Source organism: Carassius auratus, unplaced genomic scaffold (genome assembly GCF_003368295.1).
Source record: "Carassius auratus strain Wakin unplaced genomic scaffold, ASM336829v1 scaf_tig00216571, whole genome shotgun sequence".
Classification (NCBI taxonomy): Eukaryota; Metazoa; Chordata; class Actinopteri; order Cypriniformes; family Cyprinidae; genus Carassius; species Carassius auratus.
The window spans coordinates 286,048-303,789 of record NW_020528639.1 but is presented as its reverse complement, the minus strand read 5'-3'; the positions used below and the strand labels follow the sequence as shown (position 1 = coordinate 303,789).

The 17,742-nt window shown below is 37.0% G+C and overlaps 1 protein-coding gene across 2 annotated transcripts in view; it reads left to right on the top strand.

Annotated features, from left to right (window-relative positions):
- LOC113098507 (tomoregulin-2) overlaps positions 1-16,605 on the top strand; it is a 59,090-nt gene extending 42,485 nt beyond the window's left edge. Inside the window, exons 5-10 of one of the 2 annotated variants that reach the window (XM_026263632.1) lie at positions 3,971-4,067; positions 12,825-12,973; positions 13,288-13,347; positions 13,452-13,575; positions 14,495-14,653; positions 16,057-16,605. In XM_026263632.1, coding sequence (XP_026119417.1) covers positions 3,971-4,067; positions 12,825-12,973; positions 13,288-13,347; positions 13,452-13,575; positions 14,495-14,653; positions 16,057-16,153 — 686 coding nt within the window. In that variant the 3' untranslated portion in view covers positions 16,154-16,605. Of the gene's footprint in view, positions 1-3,967; positions 4,068-12,824; positions 12,974-13,287; positions 13,348-13,451; positions 13,576-14,494; positions 14,654-16,056 lie in introns of both variants that reach the window. The other variant, XM_026263631.1, reaches the window with a different exon arrangement.
- Positions 16,606-17,742: the final 1,137 nt, after the last annotated feature.

The following is a 17,742-nucleotide window of genomic DNA, read 5'->3' as shown; positions in this document are numbered from 1 at the left end:
CAGAGCCAGAGATCAGCTCACGTGTTCTAGTTTGTGTGTGAATGTAAGAGGCTCTGAACCTCGCAGCACTTCTCGTGGGAGAATAATGGAGAGCTTTAGAAATGGTACAGCTGTATCAAATGCTAGAGAAATGGTGCTTATGTATTGGGTCTAATGGACAGTATATGTGATTCTTTCTGAGTGGAATGTTAAACTTATGTGTGTTTATTTTACACGGTTGACCTACGGTTGCAGTGTAATGACGCAGAGTGAAACCGATTCGTAGATCTTCTGCTGGGTCTTTTAGCGCTCAATGGAAGACTTTCAGTGAGCAGCATTTAATCTGGTCAAAGCTGGAAAAAATGAAGTTTTAAGCCCTAATTCCTTTCCTAATTCTTCTTCCCTAATCCCTCGAAGAAGGGCAGCCCGTTTCAGGCCTCCTTTTCCTGGATTTCACACATTGGCTCCTACGTCTCTTGCCAATTCAAACCCTCATCTGGCTTCCAAAGCACTCTCCAAAAGCTGTCAACCTGTGGAAGAAAAGGGCCTGGGGAGCACTCCACAAAATTAGACACCTTCGCTCTGCGCCACCGTCGTCAGCGGATTGCTGTAATTACATGCGCAAATGGGTCATTGGCAAGGTCTTCTATGATGTCAGGTGTGGATTGAAGAGGCAAAGTGCCAAAGGGGTTTTACGACATGCTTTTCCCAATGGTACTGGGACACTCAAAACTGCCCTATTTGTGCGAAGTAGGCTTTAATGGACCCAGTGTGAAGGTTTAGTTGATGACCACATGATTAGAGCATTGAGAGCCTGGAACCATTTATGGGACAAGTTTGCAGGCCATATGTCAAAATATACATCCTGACAAGATGTTTAGATTAGACATTTATTACAAATGTTTAAGGACTTATTATATATATATATATATATATATATATATAGTTTTCCTCATGTAGTGTGTGTAAAAGCACAAGAAAAGCATAAGATTACAAAAAAGTAAAAATTAAAAATTAAAAACAAATCAAAAACATCAACAAAAAACATAAAAATATCAAAATCATAAACAGATAAATAAATGCTTTCTAACCCCATTATAAATTCTTATTTTGTTTATTTTAGTGCATAATTGAGTATTAATATTCTATGAAAACCTCAAGAGCCCTATTATCTAACAGATATTATCTAACTTAGCTATTCTCATAAATATGATTGTTCTACAGAGTACATTTGCTTTGAACCCATTTGCACAAAATAAATCATATATAAGCATGAGATGGAAATGAATTTCACTTGATTATTTTGAGTGGTATTTATCGCAATGCACACAATGACTGAATGGATGGATGGATGGATGGATGATACTGTAACTCCAGGGTCATCTAGTGAAAAGCAGCTCAGATTAACTCTCACACACACACACACCAACTGTGAAATGGAAGGGGTTTTGAACATCACAGTTAAACAGTTGCGTAAACAAAGAGAATAATGAGAAAGCTCTCCCTAGACTCCAAAAGGTCAAATTATATCATGTATATTATTTAGCATTTTGAAGATACAATGTTACAATAAATAAAAAAATATATATAATAATAATAAAAACATGTAATGAAAGAAAACCCTGCATCCATTACTCCCAGAAGAGATGACACTACACAAGAACACGCTGAGCTCTCAAGGGACACAAAGGTCAAGTGAATCCACATATAGAGAGGACACATTACATCTTTGAATCAATAGTGAATGTAGGAAGCATTATGCTTACAGCAGAAAGATGATAGCCTGAAAGAGGATCTTTGGATTTCCACTGATCTCCACGAGCTAATGATACTGCTTCTGCATGGTGAATGGGACATGTACGTTTTACGCATGAGCCACAAAATCATCTTACTTTCTCAAGAGACTTTTTTTCTCCCAATGATTTAAAAATGTATGGAATGATGCTATGGGTGTTTTGTTTCAAAACATTGCTTATGACTTTTAATATTGTGCACTGTTTGTCACAAAGTGTTTGTGCCACAACATTAGGGATGTGCTTTAGCAATCAACTAGAGATCAATCAAAAGGCATCTTCTTTTAATACCATTGTTGGTAACTAAATATTTTATTTTCTGAGGACTTGACAACTCATATTTTTGTAGTTGAATACATTAACATATATATATATATATATATATATATATATATATATATATATATATATATATATATATATATATATGGTGCCATTTTCACTTCACATGTGATCTCAGTTCATATACAGCGTCTCTGACCCAGACTGGAATGCTATGCTGTTGTGAAGGTCAGTTTCCATACACTGTGCAGGAGATGGGTGGCTTCATTCATCATTTGTCTGACAGCCCATGTTGTGCCCTAAATTCACCCCCACCTTTCTCCTTAGTTTCTGCACAAATAGGTTTGTCCCATTAAGAGCCATTTTCTTGGACACTCACCATCTGTCTTGTGTTCATTTGAGTATCTCCTTTCCTTCCGCCATTTACAGCAAAACCTATTCCTCTGCTCAGTGTGTGCTCAGATCGCTTCATTCGAAAGTTTCATAACCTTAAATGTCTTTGCGTTATACATGAAAAGCACTTTAAAGATTCTACACTAACAACAACAACAAAAGACTTTAGACATTATCCACAAAAAAAAAACTGCTATATTAAATCAATCATTGACCTAGATATTCACAAACAGGGTCAGATTTAGGATCCTTTTGGCAGCGGTTTGCAGAATGAAAAAAGAAGGAGTTGGAGTTGGTGATCGACTGTGTTTCTGATCAGGGAAAATCGATTCAGAGGATCCGTCTAACCGGGGGATGGAGATAACTATCTCCGCCCCTTCTCTCCGACACGTTTCTCATTTCCACACCCTTGGGTCCATGCAGACACACCTCAGGGAGAAGCTGGGTAATCAGATCCGGTCATGATGCTGGACACGAGATGTGTTTAGAGCAAAGCTTGATCTATCATTTCATGCTTGTAAAATTAATGTTAGCAATTGTGTTCACGTTAACGAAATAAAATAAAAAAATGATCTTAAACTCATAGTTTTAGTAGAACATGCATTTATTTTCCCCATTGATTTGATTTGTACTTTTTTTTTTGTCTCGCCAGTTGTGTTTTTTGCATCTTCCAGACAGTCTGTGTATTAGTGGTGGGTATTTTTGTAGTGGCTCATTCTGCATGTTACATTGTTACGAAAGTTCTTGAACAAAACAAGGAGTTGCCTTTAAGAGTGAGGCATTGAATCATTCACTGAAATTTTCTAAATTTCGATTAATTTTAAATAATAACTCCAAAACAAAACACATAACTATAGGTGAATTATTCACTCAAAAGTTGTCAGAAAACTGGTTGATTGACACTGTTTTATCTGCACCAAAAAAAGTAAAATAAATCAATAGAGCAGAACAGTGACTTAAATACTGTTCTTTACACTTAAGTGCAGTATATTTTATTTGTTCTCGTTCTTGTATCTTTTCTTACTTATATCTGCCTGCCTTTCTTTTCTCATCTCTCTGTCTTTGCAGTCTAAGTTTTAAAAATAGCACCTCATGATGGAGGGTCAGGATCTAAAGGGGAACGATGATCCTCTGAGAAGGAGACGTAATTTAAATTCGGTGGCGTACGGGATTGCTTTTCCCCGTCCACTGATGAGGGCAGATATGCGATAGCGAGGGGCTTTAAGCTCCGGCTCCTGGGAAGCCTCTATCACCGGGGAGCAGGAGCGGCAAATCAGAAATCATCATGATGAAATGAGGGGCGAGGCTGAGGAAAGATCAGTGGGGGATTTGAACTTCTCGTGAGAGCAAGAGACAAAGACTGAATGAGAATTATGACTGTCCTCTGTCTCTCCATCTATTTATGAATGTTTGTGGGGAAGAAAGAGACAGACTGTGACTGCCTGCTCATCTTGGCCTAAGTAATCTTTATCAGACCTTTGGTAGCTTATGCGGTCTTGTCTTGTCTTAATGTATCCAAGCAGGGAACGAGGGTTCGGCGGAGAATGGACAGAAGGAGACGTCCACATGTGACATTTGCCAGTTTGGGGCCGAGTGTGATGTGGATGCTGAAGATGTCTGGTAAGTACAAAAACAGCCTGTATGAGAGCTAATACCACGAGAACGGAATAAAAAAAGAAAGATGCCATAATTTTTGTTAATTAATTTAAATACAACTTTATTGTTATTTTAAAGGGACAGTTCACTCAAAAATGAATATTGTCATTATTTTTTATCCACATGTTGTTCCAGACCTGAATGACTTTATTTCTTTGCAAATGACTAAAGTAGTTATGTTTAAGAGAGGTCACACTGCTTTATTTCATACAATGAAAGTGGATGGGGACAAAAATGCATGATAAAAACACTGCTCTGGAGCCGTATTCAATTTGGAACAGACTGAAATTTTATTTATAAAATTCTTGCCTTGAAAAGCTTCCTTGATAGTCATGGTCTTTATTTCTCATTAATGTCGGCAAGTCTCTTATGTTCACTAAGGCTGCATTTATTTGGTAAATAAATACATTATTTAAAGTTATAAAAAAAAAAAAAAAACAGTACAATTGTTAAATGTCATTACAATTTAAAATAACTGTTTTCTACTTGAATGTGTCTTAAAATATATTTCTGTGATGGTAAAGCTGCATTTTCAGCAGCCATTACTTCAGTTTTTAGTGTCACTTGATCCTTCAGAAATCACTTGGTGCTCAAGGAACATTTCTAATAGCATTTTTGCAATAATAGTATTTTTTTTCCAGTTAACTGTTTAATCTTTGATGTGAAAGCTTCCCCTGGTCAGTAACAGACAGATTGTTTTAGATTGATTGGTGCTGTCAGTAGCAGGATATGGAATATGGGACAAGGGGTCAATACGGGGTGTTTCACATACTTTAACTTTAATCTCAGTTCTTTTAATATGAACTTTAAGAACTTGCCCAAAATAAATGAGCAAGAAACAAGGCCAATTATGACAGTTTCATCATTGCTGATAAATGGCCGCTTAGCCTCAGCGCTCCAGCAATGAGAACTCATTAATATCCGATACAAAATAAGCAGAAAACCTCAACATCCACTTTGTCTTTCTAACAACATCTCCATGTTGTATTCAAAGAGAAACAGTTATCATTTCTAGAGAATCTGTTTGAGTTGTAAACATGAAAAAAAATCATGACTCATAAAATCCACCCGTGGATTTGGAAAGGAGGTTTTCGTTGCCCTGGGTTTCAGTGAACAGCTCAAACTGCCAGCAAGAGTGAAGGAGACTACCCTTTAATCTTAATAGAAGAAGGCCTCTCTTCCTCCCTCCTGCCTATCTCTCTCAGGGTGTCTGAAGGGAATAACATGTCGGCCTTGGCAAAGACAGCCCGTAGATTCACTAAAGATTCAGCAAGCACTGGCTGGAGAGCCAGAGTGTTTGGAGGCATCAGAATGAAACAGCCCAGCCTCTCCCTCCTCGGAGATATCAGCACGATTTGAGGCATTTATGCCTGAGTTGTAGGGATGGTCCCATGACAGGCCCCTTGCTCTGATACACTTGACTGCAGATGACTCACTCACCTCACTGTTCCTCTACCAAAAACACTCTACCTCTCTCAGCAGCCCTTCTTATTTTAGTCTCGCTCCATTTTCCCAGCTTCCTGCGTCACTTGAAAGGATTACAAAAAAAATAAAAAATGAGATGAGCGATTATAAATAAAATCAATGCTATAAGCTGCATTAATAACATGTCTGCGTGTGTTTGTGCACTGATTGTGTGTAGTGACAAGCACCGGATTTGTTTGGCTGTTGTTTAGGGCCCTAGTCATTGATTGTGTGAAATAGAGAGAGAAAAGAAGATAGAAGTAATATTGATTTCAGGAAATTCATTAAAATAGGACGCATACAATACCTTGCACACACAAATGTTGTGTAGAATAATCTGTTTCAATTATACTGAACTATTTTCAATTATGTTTTTAATATGGAATGAATTAATCTTCATAATCATAAACTATATCCGGCTTTTAATTCAATATAAACTTTTGTTGCTTTTCTCTGGTCTGCCCTCTCACAGGAAGAAAAGAATACAAATATTTAACACATTCAGCATATACATTTGACTGGTAACAGCAAAATATCAAATAAATAATCAAGATTTTATAGGTTTGGTACGGAAGTTCTAAGCGGCCATGCATTATAATATTTTTTCTTCTTGTTTTCTCGTTATAACGACTTAATTTTCTCGTTATCTCGACATAACGAAGTTCGTTTTCTCGTTATAACGACTTCATTTTCTCGTTTTCTCGACATAACGAAGTTCGTTTTCTCGACATAACGAAGTTCGTTTTCTCGTTATAACGACTTAATTTTCTCTAAGAAGTTACACAACTGCGCCAGCAGGTGGCACTATAGACCTGAATATAACTGATGGGTGTTGTACACTGTCCACTTTACTGTACGCGGACCTTCCTCGTGATCGCTATAATTTGTGCAGTCTTCATTACTGACATTTAATTAATTCATAAATGTTAAATGCTTGAATCAATATGAATATTTTGTGTATTAAGTTCCTGCTAGATGCATGAGTTTCACCAATGCTTTCTGTGTCATAAAATAACTGCTTATCAAAACCAAGGTTGACGTCACTGTATTCTGTTTATCTACAGTAGGACGGGATTTAACAATGTAGGCTGATGTGCTTCTTTTCCTTATTACTAATCTTTATGGTTAAACATATGTAAAATCCATAGGCTAATTTAATTCAGTTTTGTTCTATAATGTTGTAATCGTTTTTACACACACACACACACACACACACACACTACGTACACATGGACGCTCTTTTCAAACAGAAGCTTGTAACACACATGATATCTGCTACATCATATAATGACTACAACAAATTACAAATTATATATAATTTTATTTCAAATAAAGGGAAAATGAAAAGTGAGTTTAATCCAAGCAGCTCTAATTTAGCAGTGTTGCCATTTAAACATGTTAATTACAAAAACAAAACGTTCGTTGCACTGTCTCTGGAAAAATCAACAGTGATTGATCAGCCTTTATTTATATACAGTATTGTAGACGTTATTACCTAGGCGAAGCTAAATTTGCTGAAATATAGGCTACAGTAAGAGCGCCTGCATGGTTGTCCATCAGATGCCTGTCAAAGTTGAGTGCGTTACTATAGCAACAGTAAAACTGTCATGTCGTTATAAACGAGAAAACAAACATTCGTTATGTCGAGATAACGAGAAAAATAAGTCGTTATAACGAGAAAACGACTTTCGTTATGTCGAGATAACGAGAAAATTAAGTCGTTATAACGAGAAAACAAAAAGGAAAAAAAAATATAATGCATGGCCGCTTAGAACTTCCGTAGTTTGGCCTGTGTGTACATACAGTATTTAGTTTTATTTGTGCAGGTAAAAAGTCTTAAAGTCATAAATTTGATTTTAAAAACTCCGTAGACAGACAGATATTGGATTTTGCCAATACTGTAATTCTATGGTTAAAGAAAGGCAATAAACTAGTTATTTTTCATTATATGTTAAAGGGTACATAACATACACAGTTTCACCTAATCTCATGTTAAACTTGAGTACCTATAGAGTAGTACTGCATCCTTCATAGATCCAAAAAGTCTTTAGTTTTATCATATTTATAAAAGAAAAATACAGCTTTCTGATTTTTTCCGGAAAAAAATGTTGTTTCCATTAACATAACCTCACTTATGTGCTGATTTCCAACAAAATACAGAAATCTGATGCAATTGTACTTACATGAATGGGCTCTTTTATCACAGGGACGGCTCCATGTTTTAATAGCAAAAGATGTGAAAATCCAGCGTCGACTTTGGCCTTGTTTATAAAACATTCGTCACTGAAATGACCAGAACACACAAAGGCACTTGATTCTCTCCGTTGCTGCCCCGGAAAAACAAACTGCATCCACTTGGGGAAGCTGAACATGGTAAACTTTCCCTCACATCCAAAAATCCTCTTATTTGGATGCATTCTCGAACAAATTCTATGCAGCGCTGTCGACGATTTTGAAGCGCGTTGATGTGCGTGGTCTCGCTCTCCTCTGGTCAATGTGTGTGTGCGAGGTGCGCTTTTCCGGGAGAAATGCTCATATAAGGACTGTCGTTCTCATCTACGTCATTAGTTCCACGATCAAAAAAAAACATCCGAAACTTGTACCAACCCAGAAGTAAGATTTTCAGCACAGAAATTCTCAGTCATTCTTCTAAATTATTTTTTTAAACTTTGGCCTTGTTTAGCACAGTGTTAATTTCATTAACGGAGACAACAACAAATTTGTTTATGTGACTAAGACGAGACGTTGACCAGCCAAAAATAATATCTGATGATAAAATTATGACAAAATTTATGCAGTGTTTTCGTTAACTAGACAAGACTGGACTATAATGTTATTTGAGGACTATTGGACAATCAAAATGCATCCTATAGGCTATTGTCTTTCAAAATGTGCGTCCCTGTCATTGGATTGCGATCGGATAAGGGCCATTTGTATATGAGGTGACCAGACGTCAGGTTTTTCCCTGGAGTCACAATTCGTTGTCGATTAACTTAAAGTTAGTGAAGGCGGGATAGGCGGAATCATGCTGATAGAAGTGCTCTCTCTCGCGCACGCACGCTCCACTTCCTCAATTCTCATATACAGCGCGCGAGCAGTTATCAGCACTCAGATAAACACACAACAATCCAAATGTTTATCGTGTAGAGTATCTCACATAAATACAGTAAGTTACGGATTAAGTGAACGTGAACAGGTGTGAGAAAACTGAACTTATGTCAGTATTTAATGCATGCCTTCCGTCTTAAAAGGACAGCATTCCAAATTAAATATCTATCTGTCATTAATTTTAACCAACAAAAGACATTAAATAAGTGTATACATGTTAAGTAAAACCTACAGTATCTGAAAAGTTAGTTTAATTTGTATCTCTATCGTATTTGTCTTATTGTGCTTCTTTAAATAAATAAAATGTGACTATTAAGCATTTTCTAGACTAAGACTAAGACTACATAAAAATGCCTGTCAAAATTAACACTGGTTTAGCACGACAATCCATCTTTTTAACACTGTGAACAACTCTGAATACACGAAACACCATTGTAACCCCCCCTTTATGACTTGCATGGACTATGAGAGTTTATATTGAATATACCTTACATTAAAAAAAAATAATAATAAATAAATAAAAATACATATACAGAACTTTTAATTATAATCTGCTCGAAATACACCAAGTCCCTTTTTTGGATGGACAGATGGAGGGCTGAATGGATGGATGCAATTGCAACCAAGTTAACACTATTAATCTAAATCAATCATTTGAAACACTGGCATCGAAACGCCAAAACTCTTCAAACTATCAAAGATACAAAACAGAGACTTATCCTCACCAAGTACAGACTCAGTCATCATAATTCTGCTGTTGAGAGAGAGGGGGAGACTAAAGTGCAGCTGTACAGACAGGAAGCCCACAGGCCATGCTGGAAAAGTTTAGATAACAGAGAAACCACATGGCTTTTACAAATCAATAAGACATATCCCCTCACTCAACAAGATAAACACACTCACACACATACAGAGGCTATCATACAAACAACCTGAATTTTTTAGGAAATCTCAACCATTCAGTTTGACTGACATACAGCCATTATTACTTGATTTGCTATAGGAAATCTTTGATGTGTGAGTGTGTGTGCATCTGGGTGAATGTGTGATTGTGTGTGTTGTTAGCGCAATGCATTTGCAGTGTGTGTGTGCCTAGAGAATGTGAGAGCTGACATTAAATATTCATGCTCTCAAGACACATTACCCTTTATGACCACTACAGACGGTCATACTAGAGAGCAAATGTGTGTGTGTGCATTACCAGTGCTTCGCAATAAATACATCTCAATATCATTGTGCCCGTTTGTTTTTATCTCGCATTCAATGTTCCTGGAGATGTATCTAAATTACTATGCATTACAGATCTCAATTAGCAATGGCAAACAATCAAAGCTGCCCTTGAGTTGACTCCACGCCACAGTTCAGTTCAGTCAACGTCTCTATTTAAAACAGATATTTTTATCTTACATTTGTAGTCTGTTTGCATTATTCCAGTAGTGCCAGAATAGAAAACAGCTCCATACATCACTAAAGCCCACTGGCAGGGTGGATATATTAAAAAAGAAAGTGGAAGAAAAAAGCACACATACACAAAAATAATGACAGATTTATAATTATACTGTCGTCTGTTTGCTGCAGTGAGAAGTGACTGGGAACGGCAGTTTAATTGTCATTTCCGCTCAACATGTTCCTGCTGTGGCACACAGACAACACATACTTACTTTGGAGAGAAACTACAGGAGAAACACCTGAACGTTGAAGATTCAGACCATAAATTAATGTCAACTCTTTTGGGAATTACTTATATACCCAATAAACTCACAGAACATACACAAATGAAGACTAGATGACAGGTTTTCGATTCTCTCAGGCATGAATGAATGATTGGTTCACACACAAAAGCAAAGGTCATAAATGTAAGAAACTTTGTCTGGGATTCTGTATGTCTTCATTTCCTCAGAAGAGCATCGTCTTTCATCCATACGCACATAAGTGCTCATTACCGTCGTTAATGAAGGTATGTGAAGAGAAGCAGCCATGAAAACGAGCGACAGAACATCAAAGTGTCGGAACTCATCATTTCTTATCGTTTGAAACGGAGCGTTGTATTATTCTCCACTGATGTGTTCGCAGTTGCTAAGCCTGTCTTCTGTGCTAGTCATTAAGCCCCTGAGATGATAGACTCAAGAATGTGCTATAGATTGAAAATCACTGCAGCATCCAGTTCGATCCCGTCCACATTCATTCCTGAGCTTTCCCTTCCAGCTTCACGCTGAGACAAGAAGATGGAAAACAGACTTTACTCATTACATTTGCAATCTTGACACCCTTATCAACATTTATAGAGTAGACACATCATAAAAAAACATTGCTGATGTTGGTGTTAATCTGTTTCTAATGGTAATTCATCCAGCCTCAAGCCAAATGGGCAATTATGAATGTCAGTTAATGTTTATGCAAGGTTGCCGTTCCCGCTGATGCAGACCTTTTGTAAAGAGGCCTGTATTTTTTACCATTGTAATCTGTGTATGTTGCAGGGCTATGGTCTCGCAGGACGCCTGTGAAAATGCTGAGCTTAACACACTCATACATGATGGAGAGGTGTACATTAAAACCGTAATGTTCACCTTTTGCAGAACTGGCTTTTACAAAAGCAATTTTCTTGTAGGCATAAAAACAAGTGTTCGTTTGATTGATTGAATCTTCCAGCAACAGCATACATGAAATACTTAAAACCGTCAATTCCTGGCAAGTATGTTGTTTGTGGGACAAACTTTTGCTGTAGATTTATATTTTTATTTGTTATAATGTATACCTTTTCTTCAAATAAATAAATGAATAAAGCAACACAACTGTTTTCAACATTTGACAACAAGAACCGTTTCATCACCAATAAACCAGCATATTAGAATGATTTTTGAAGGATCATGTGAAACAGAAGACTGGAGTAATGATGCTGAAAATTCAGCTTTCCCATCAATATTTATATTAATATATTACTGTTATGACAATTCTCTGAGAATTTAGGAGGCTTATATACATGCAAGTGTTGATTTGTTTTCTCTTGAGACTTGCTACTGCCAATACAAATATGCAGGTGGAGCTGGGGAAGGTGGAGGGTTTCTGAAGCGTGCTGCAACTGCTACAGCAAGCACTAGCCAAGTATTTAAATGTTAAGCAGAAAGCTCATATTTATAATATTTCACAATAATCAAGCATAGTGTAAGTTCTGGCAGGTCACGTTAGTCAAGCTCGCATCAATTGACTCTCAGCTGATCCATGTCTACCTGTAGACATACAACGCCCATCTCAACATTCATATACAAGTCCTTTTAATATTGTCAGCAGTTTTTAGTTTCTCAATAGCTAATTACCCTCCTCCATCCCCAGCTCCTCCTCTCATCCAGTCTGAATTCGGTCTTCTGATTCTCCTTTGAACCAGACTAATTTCTAAAATGTGCACTTTTAATTATTGAACAGCAATGATAGCTGCAATACATTTATGTTGGTTCTGTTCTGTTTACCCTAGAGGGGGTTATTGCTGATCTCCCCGCTCTTATCCATGATAGGCTACATAGATGCACAGGGAGTTCTTGCCCAGAATAAAACCATACAGCCAATCAAAACTGTTTGCTAATTGTCAGCCATCTTTGATGAATGATGTCCTGACAGGATTTTTTTTTTTTTATAAATTGTAAAAAAAAAAAAAAGAGTTATTGTTTCAATCTAAAACACTGTCCTTCATAATCATATATACACAAAATTAACATCATAACCCAAATATATACCCAAATGAATCTGTTTTCAACCAAACTCAGAGCTTGTGAATCCAAATTGAATCAGGAAATGTTTATTGTTTCCCAACCTTCGATGAGCGACCAGCCTTCTAATCTGCTTGTGACAGTTCTGCACTGTTTCCTCCTCCTTCTCCTAAAATATTAATAAAAACTGGTAGAATGCCAAAAAGTGCATTACTTCCAAAGAAGGCCTGAAAATTTTAATTGAATATTCAAGTTTTTGTATCAATATCAGGGTTGCAACACCGAATCCCCTCCAGCAATTATTTTGAGTCCCTGGTTTGCATGTTTGAAGTGTTTTTCTTGGCTGACAGCTTGATCAAACAAGGTGTGACACTTGTTTAATGATCTTTTTCACGGTCTTTGATTTTTTCAGTAATTGGCATTTACTATGCTGTTTCTCACGACACAGGTGCGTCTGTAACATCGACTGCTCTCACATCAGTTTTAACCCCGTGTGCGCGTCAGACGGCCGTTCCTATGACAACCCCTGCCAGGTAAAAGAGGCGTCATGTCAGCGGCAGGAACGAATCGAGGTCAAATTCCTCGGTCACTGTCAGGGTAAGAAGAGCAGGCTTATGATTACTTTATATAATGTATTAATTCCTTACATTGTGGCATGATGTCTTCTTCCATTCAATTTGCATTTATATAAGACAACAAAGAACACATGTAAAGATGAACATTATAAATCAATGTTACATAATCAAGTTCGTTCGAGTACATAGGATCATTAGTCGCTAGAATATAGCAATTTCCCAGATGATATCTTCAAAATGACAATGTACAAATGAAGAGGGAAAAAAACAATGTTGTATTATGTAACCAGCAGATCTGTTCATTTTATCATCTGAATTTGTTTTTTTATCCTGTAGGCGACATGATTACAGGCACCAAAGCAGGGGATGGACAGTATGCCAGGACAGACTACACAGGTGGGTGTGTTTAATTATAAAAAGCTGTTTTTGATATATTTGTCCTGTGGTTCTGAAGTGCCCTTGACTTTTAGCTGTTCTGACCCACTGTGTTTGAATTCTAGAGGAGAAGCCTGAGGTTTCAGAGGTGGCGAGAGGGCTGTACATCCCCTGCCCTGAGCACTATAAGAACTATTGTGTTCACGGAGACTGTGAATATCCCAACATGCTCTCAACACCGTCCTGCAGGTACACACACAAACTCATGATGTGTCTGATCACACCAGCGTATCCTGTCTACAAAAATACATTGTGAATCAGTGTGTGTTTGCGCACACACCTTTTGTGATGGTGTATGTAACACAATATCGCAGATCTTTGTCTCCCCCTAGTGTTCAAACCTAGATCTGCCACATTTAAATAAATAAATAAATAAAAAACACTCCCCTTTTTTCAGTTGTTTTAGTACCATCGAAATAATATTATATTTGAATTTGTCTGTATGCTTTCCATTTTAATTTCATTTTGAAGATTTAGTAATTTTGTTGTGTTTTTTAGATTTTTTTATTAGGTGATGCCTGTATAGTTTTTATTTGGTTTATTGTGGCCTTAATGTAGTGCTTTATTTAGTTAAACTAAATGCAAACAAGACATGTTTTCTTGGCAACTAGCTGAAATAAAATATGTTTACGTTTTATGGTCTTAGCTTTAGTTAACTATATATAGATAGATATACAGATAGTTAACTAAAGCTAAGACCATAAAACACAAACAGACCCCAGTGCTGCCCCAAAACAAACGTTGTCCAAAGGTTGATTGTCAATCTACAAGTCATTTCTACAGATCAAACTGGGACAGAAGATGGTATTAAACAGGAAAACTGCACACATCAGCTTAGTAAAAAATAATTGGCTGCTCAGGTTGCGAAACTCATATTGAAGTCACCGAAAAACAAATTAAAGGATACTAGAGAGAACTGAATAGACAGAACAGGAGAGTCTCTCTGGCAGGTGCTGCAGTAAAACAGCAGGTGTTTCTGAGGAAAGACTTTGAGAGCGAGGAGCACTGTATGTGTGTGTGAACAGAGATATTACAGAGAGAGCAGACTCTCTAAAACAACCTAAATCTAACAAGGACATAACGCTGTGTTTCTTCCTCTTTTCTTCAGCTGTCACTCAGGATTCAGCGGTCCACAGTGTGACACTAAAGAGTATAATGTGCTGTATGTGGTGCCTGGCTCTGGAAAGCTCCGCTATGTCCTCATCGCATCTGTTATTGGGACTCTGCAGGTGGCCATCATATGTGTAGTGGTGCTGTGTATCACCCGGTGAGTATAAACACACACCACAGCATCATATCACACACGTTGTGCTACTGCGAAGCAAAGCAGAGGACCGCTACCTCCCGTGTAGATCGCACACACTCACAGCTCTTTATAGAGTGAGAGTTCCTGCCAGCAGGAGTCTGCAGAATAACACACTTTATACTCCGTGAAAGGTCATTGTCGAAGGGTGTGTGTGTGTGGGGGTAGTGAAATCTAAATCACTGGCAGCACTAAATAACTCATCCGTCTATTTAATATTTACTTTTCACATCAAAAAAGTTTGTTATGTAGACATTTCATGAGAGATTGTAGAAGTGACTGATGTATTATTAGACCTCAGATAGTCTTCAGTCTAGATATACAACCTTTTCAACATTTTGGGATCAGTAATATTTTGTTTTTGAAAGAAATACTTCAGCAAGGACACATTAAACTGATCAAAAGTGACAGTAAAGACCTTTATGATGTTACAAAAGAGTTGTATTTCACTGTTTTCAACATTGATAATAATAACAAATATTTATTAAGCACCATATCAACATATTAGAATAATTTCTGAAGTAATTAAATGCAAGAATACATGACATTTTAAAAATGTGTTCAGATAGAAAATAAGTTGTTTTAAATTGTGATAATATTTCGCAGTATTGCTGTTTTTACAGTATTTTTGTTTAAATAATTGCAGCCTTTGTGAGCACAAGAGACTTCTTACAAAACAGTAGTCCCAAAAACCTGACCTGAAATTTCCAAAAATAACGATTGTTTCTTAAAAAAAAAAAAAAAAAAAAACTACATCTAACTCTTAGCCCATCTTCCATTGTTTGGACAAATGAGTACTCATTTCTAAACTCATGCCATTGGTTGAGCAAATATTGTTTTCACAGATTGCTTTTCCATTTGGTGTCGCTAGTGGCACTCAAATATATTACACCCAAACTAATGGATAGTGCTTTTGTTACAAGATGTTATGAATAAAATCATAATAACATTACTTGAAGACTCCAGTCAAAAAGTATTTGTCAGAATAAATTTGTATGGGCCAAGAAATATATACATAAGGAATCATTGTTAAGCAAGCTTCATTGTCAGTATTTGTTTATTTATTCTCTTCTCAGTAAAGGAAACAGCCCTTTAGAGTCTGTGAGCTGTTGTGCGGTTTCAAGTCATATCAGTGGAAAACTGTGATGAATACTGATGCAGAAGAATGCATGGAACATTCCTTTAAAAACTTCCACTCTCCAAACTCTACATAAGAAGCTATTTTTATAACAAAGGCTTTTTTTAAGCTCTGAAATATGAGTTTTTTCCTTCCAGGCATTGTTTTGACTATAAATAACGTAGAGCTGCCTGGTGGAGGTAAGTTACATGTATGATAAGGATGTCCTTTTCGCTTCCTTCCTCTGCAGGAAGTGCCCACGGACCAACAGAATCAACCGACAGAAGCAGACCACAATGCACTACAACTCTGAAAACACCCTGCGCGCCTCCACCCGCCTCATTTGAGCCCGTGAGCAGAGAATCATGGGAAATGTAGTTTGGACAGAGGACAGAAAAGAAGAAACTGGCTCTCCGTCCCCATAAAGACACTGCATTCTGCTGGATGATGGGACAGAGGGACGGAGGACGACGGTGCAGATATAATGGAGGATGATGGGTTCTACACACGATGCCTTGCACCTGTGGCACAGGACACAAAAAACAGAGAATTTTAGGACGCCGTGATAGGACAAGTCCTGTTATTTGGTTATGTATGGGTAATATTTCCAATAGTTAATTTGTTTGTCTTGATGGGGTCCTTTTTCTGTAATGTAAATAAATAATTTATATCACAAAGCACAGTGTCTTTTCTTTTTCCTTTTTCTTTTGAGGATGCCGTGACTTTTAAAAGGTCTGACTTGAAGGTAAATGGTCAGTTTCAGGTGTTTCTAGCGAGGGAATTCAACCGTTTATTTAGCTGTTTTTAATGTTTTAGATCTCAGTCATGTAAAAAAAAAAATATTTGTAAATGTTTGAGCTAAGCAACATTTATGATAAATAATAATAGATTGTCATATGTGGAATAAATGGAATAAATAACATTTTAAAATTGAGAACAGTTATTTTATCCTATAATAATATTACACAATATAACACTTTTTGCTGTATTTTTTATCAAATAAATGTAGCATTGATGAGCATAAGACAAGGTTTCTTTCAAAAACATAAAAATATAAATAAATAAAAATAAAAAAAATAAACTTTCAAAATTAACCACGTATTTTCCTTTCAAATAAGACTTTTATCCAATATAATTGTTATTATATATCAGTACATATTTGTTGTATTTGGTCAGTTTTACCCTGTAACAACAGAAAAGGCCAGGGGCATCGGACTGGGGGTAAAACCAGTACTGATTACCAGGGCCCCAAAGGAAGAGAGGGCCCTTGAAAAGTCTGGAATATATATTTTCAAGGGGGGGTGTATTAGGACTGCCTATGCATAGGGCCCGGGATCTTGTGCAGCGCCCCTGGAAAAAGCTGAAGAAAAAAAGACAAATGCATGGTAATAGTGTAGCTTCAAACAAACTAGTAACAACAGATGATACTCAGTCCTGGATTCTGGGAAGTGAGTTAAAGTAGCACAGTTATTATTATTATTTTTTTTTTTTTTAAGAGAGATACAGAGAATATTCTGACCTCTAAAGGTCATGTGGAGGACGAGACATTCCTTGTCTGCAGAAATTCTTCCTACTTCATCCCCAGACCAGTCCAGTGGAGTCCCTTCACTTCCTGTCCTGTCTGACAGTCTGTGTGCCACAGGGGTAAGAGAGAGCCTTAATGAAAATGAGCATACATTTTCCTTCCACTAAACAGACCCTTTATTCTCAGGGTTACGTGTTTTTAACAATGCAGGATGGAATTGTAGCCCTGGTGACTATAAATTTGGTATTTGATTGTCTCTTAGCTTCCCCCGTAGACTAAAAGAGCTCCAGGCAAACAACTAAGTGCAAGAGGTACATAGTAGACATACTTTGCATTCTCAGCTGATTGCCAAGCCGCGTGAAGACATCACTTATCTGATCTGTTTTATTGTATCTCAGTCTCAGTGAGAAC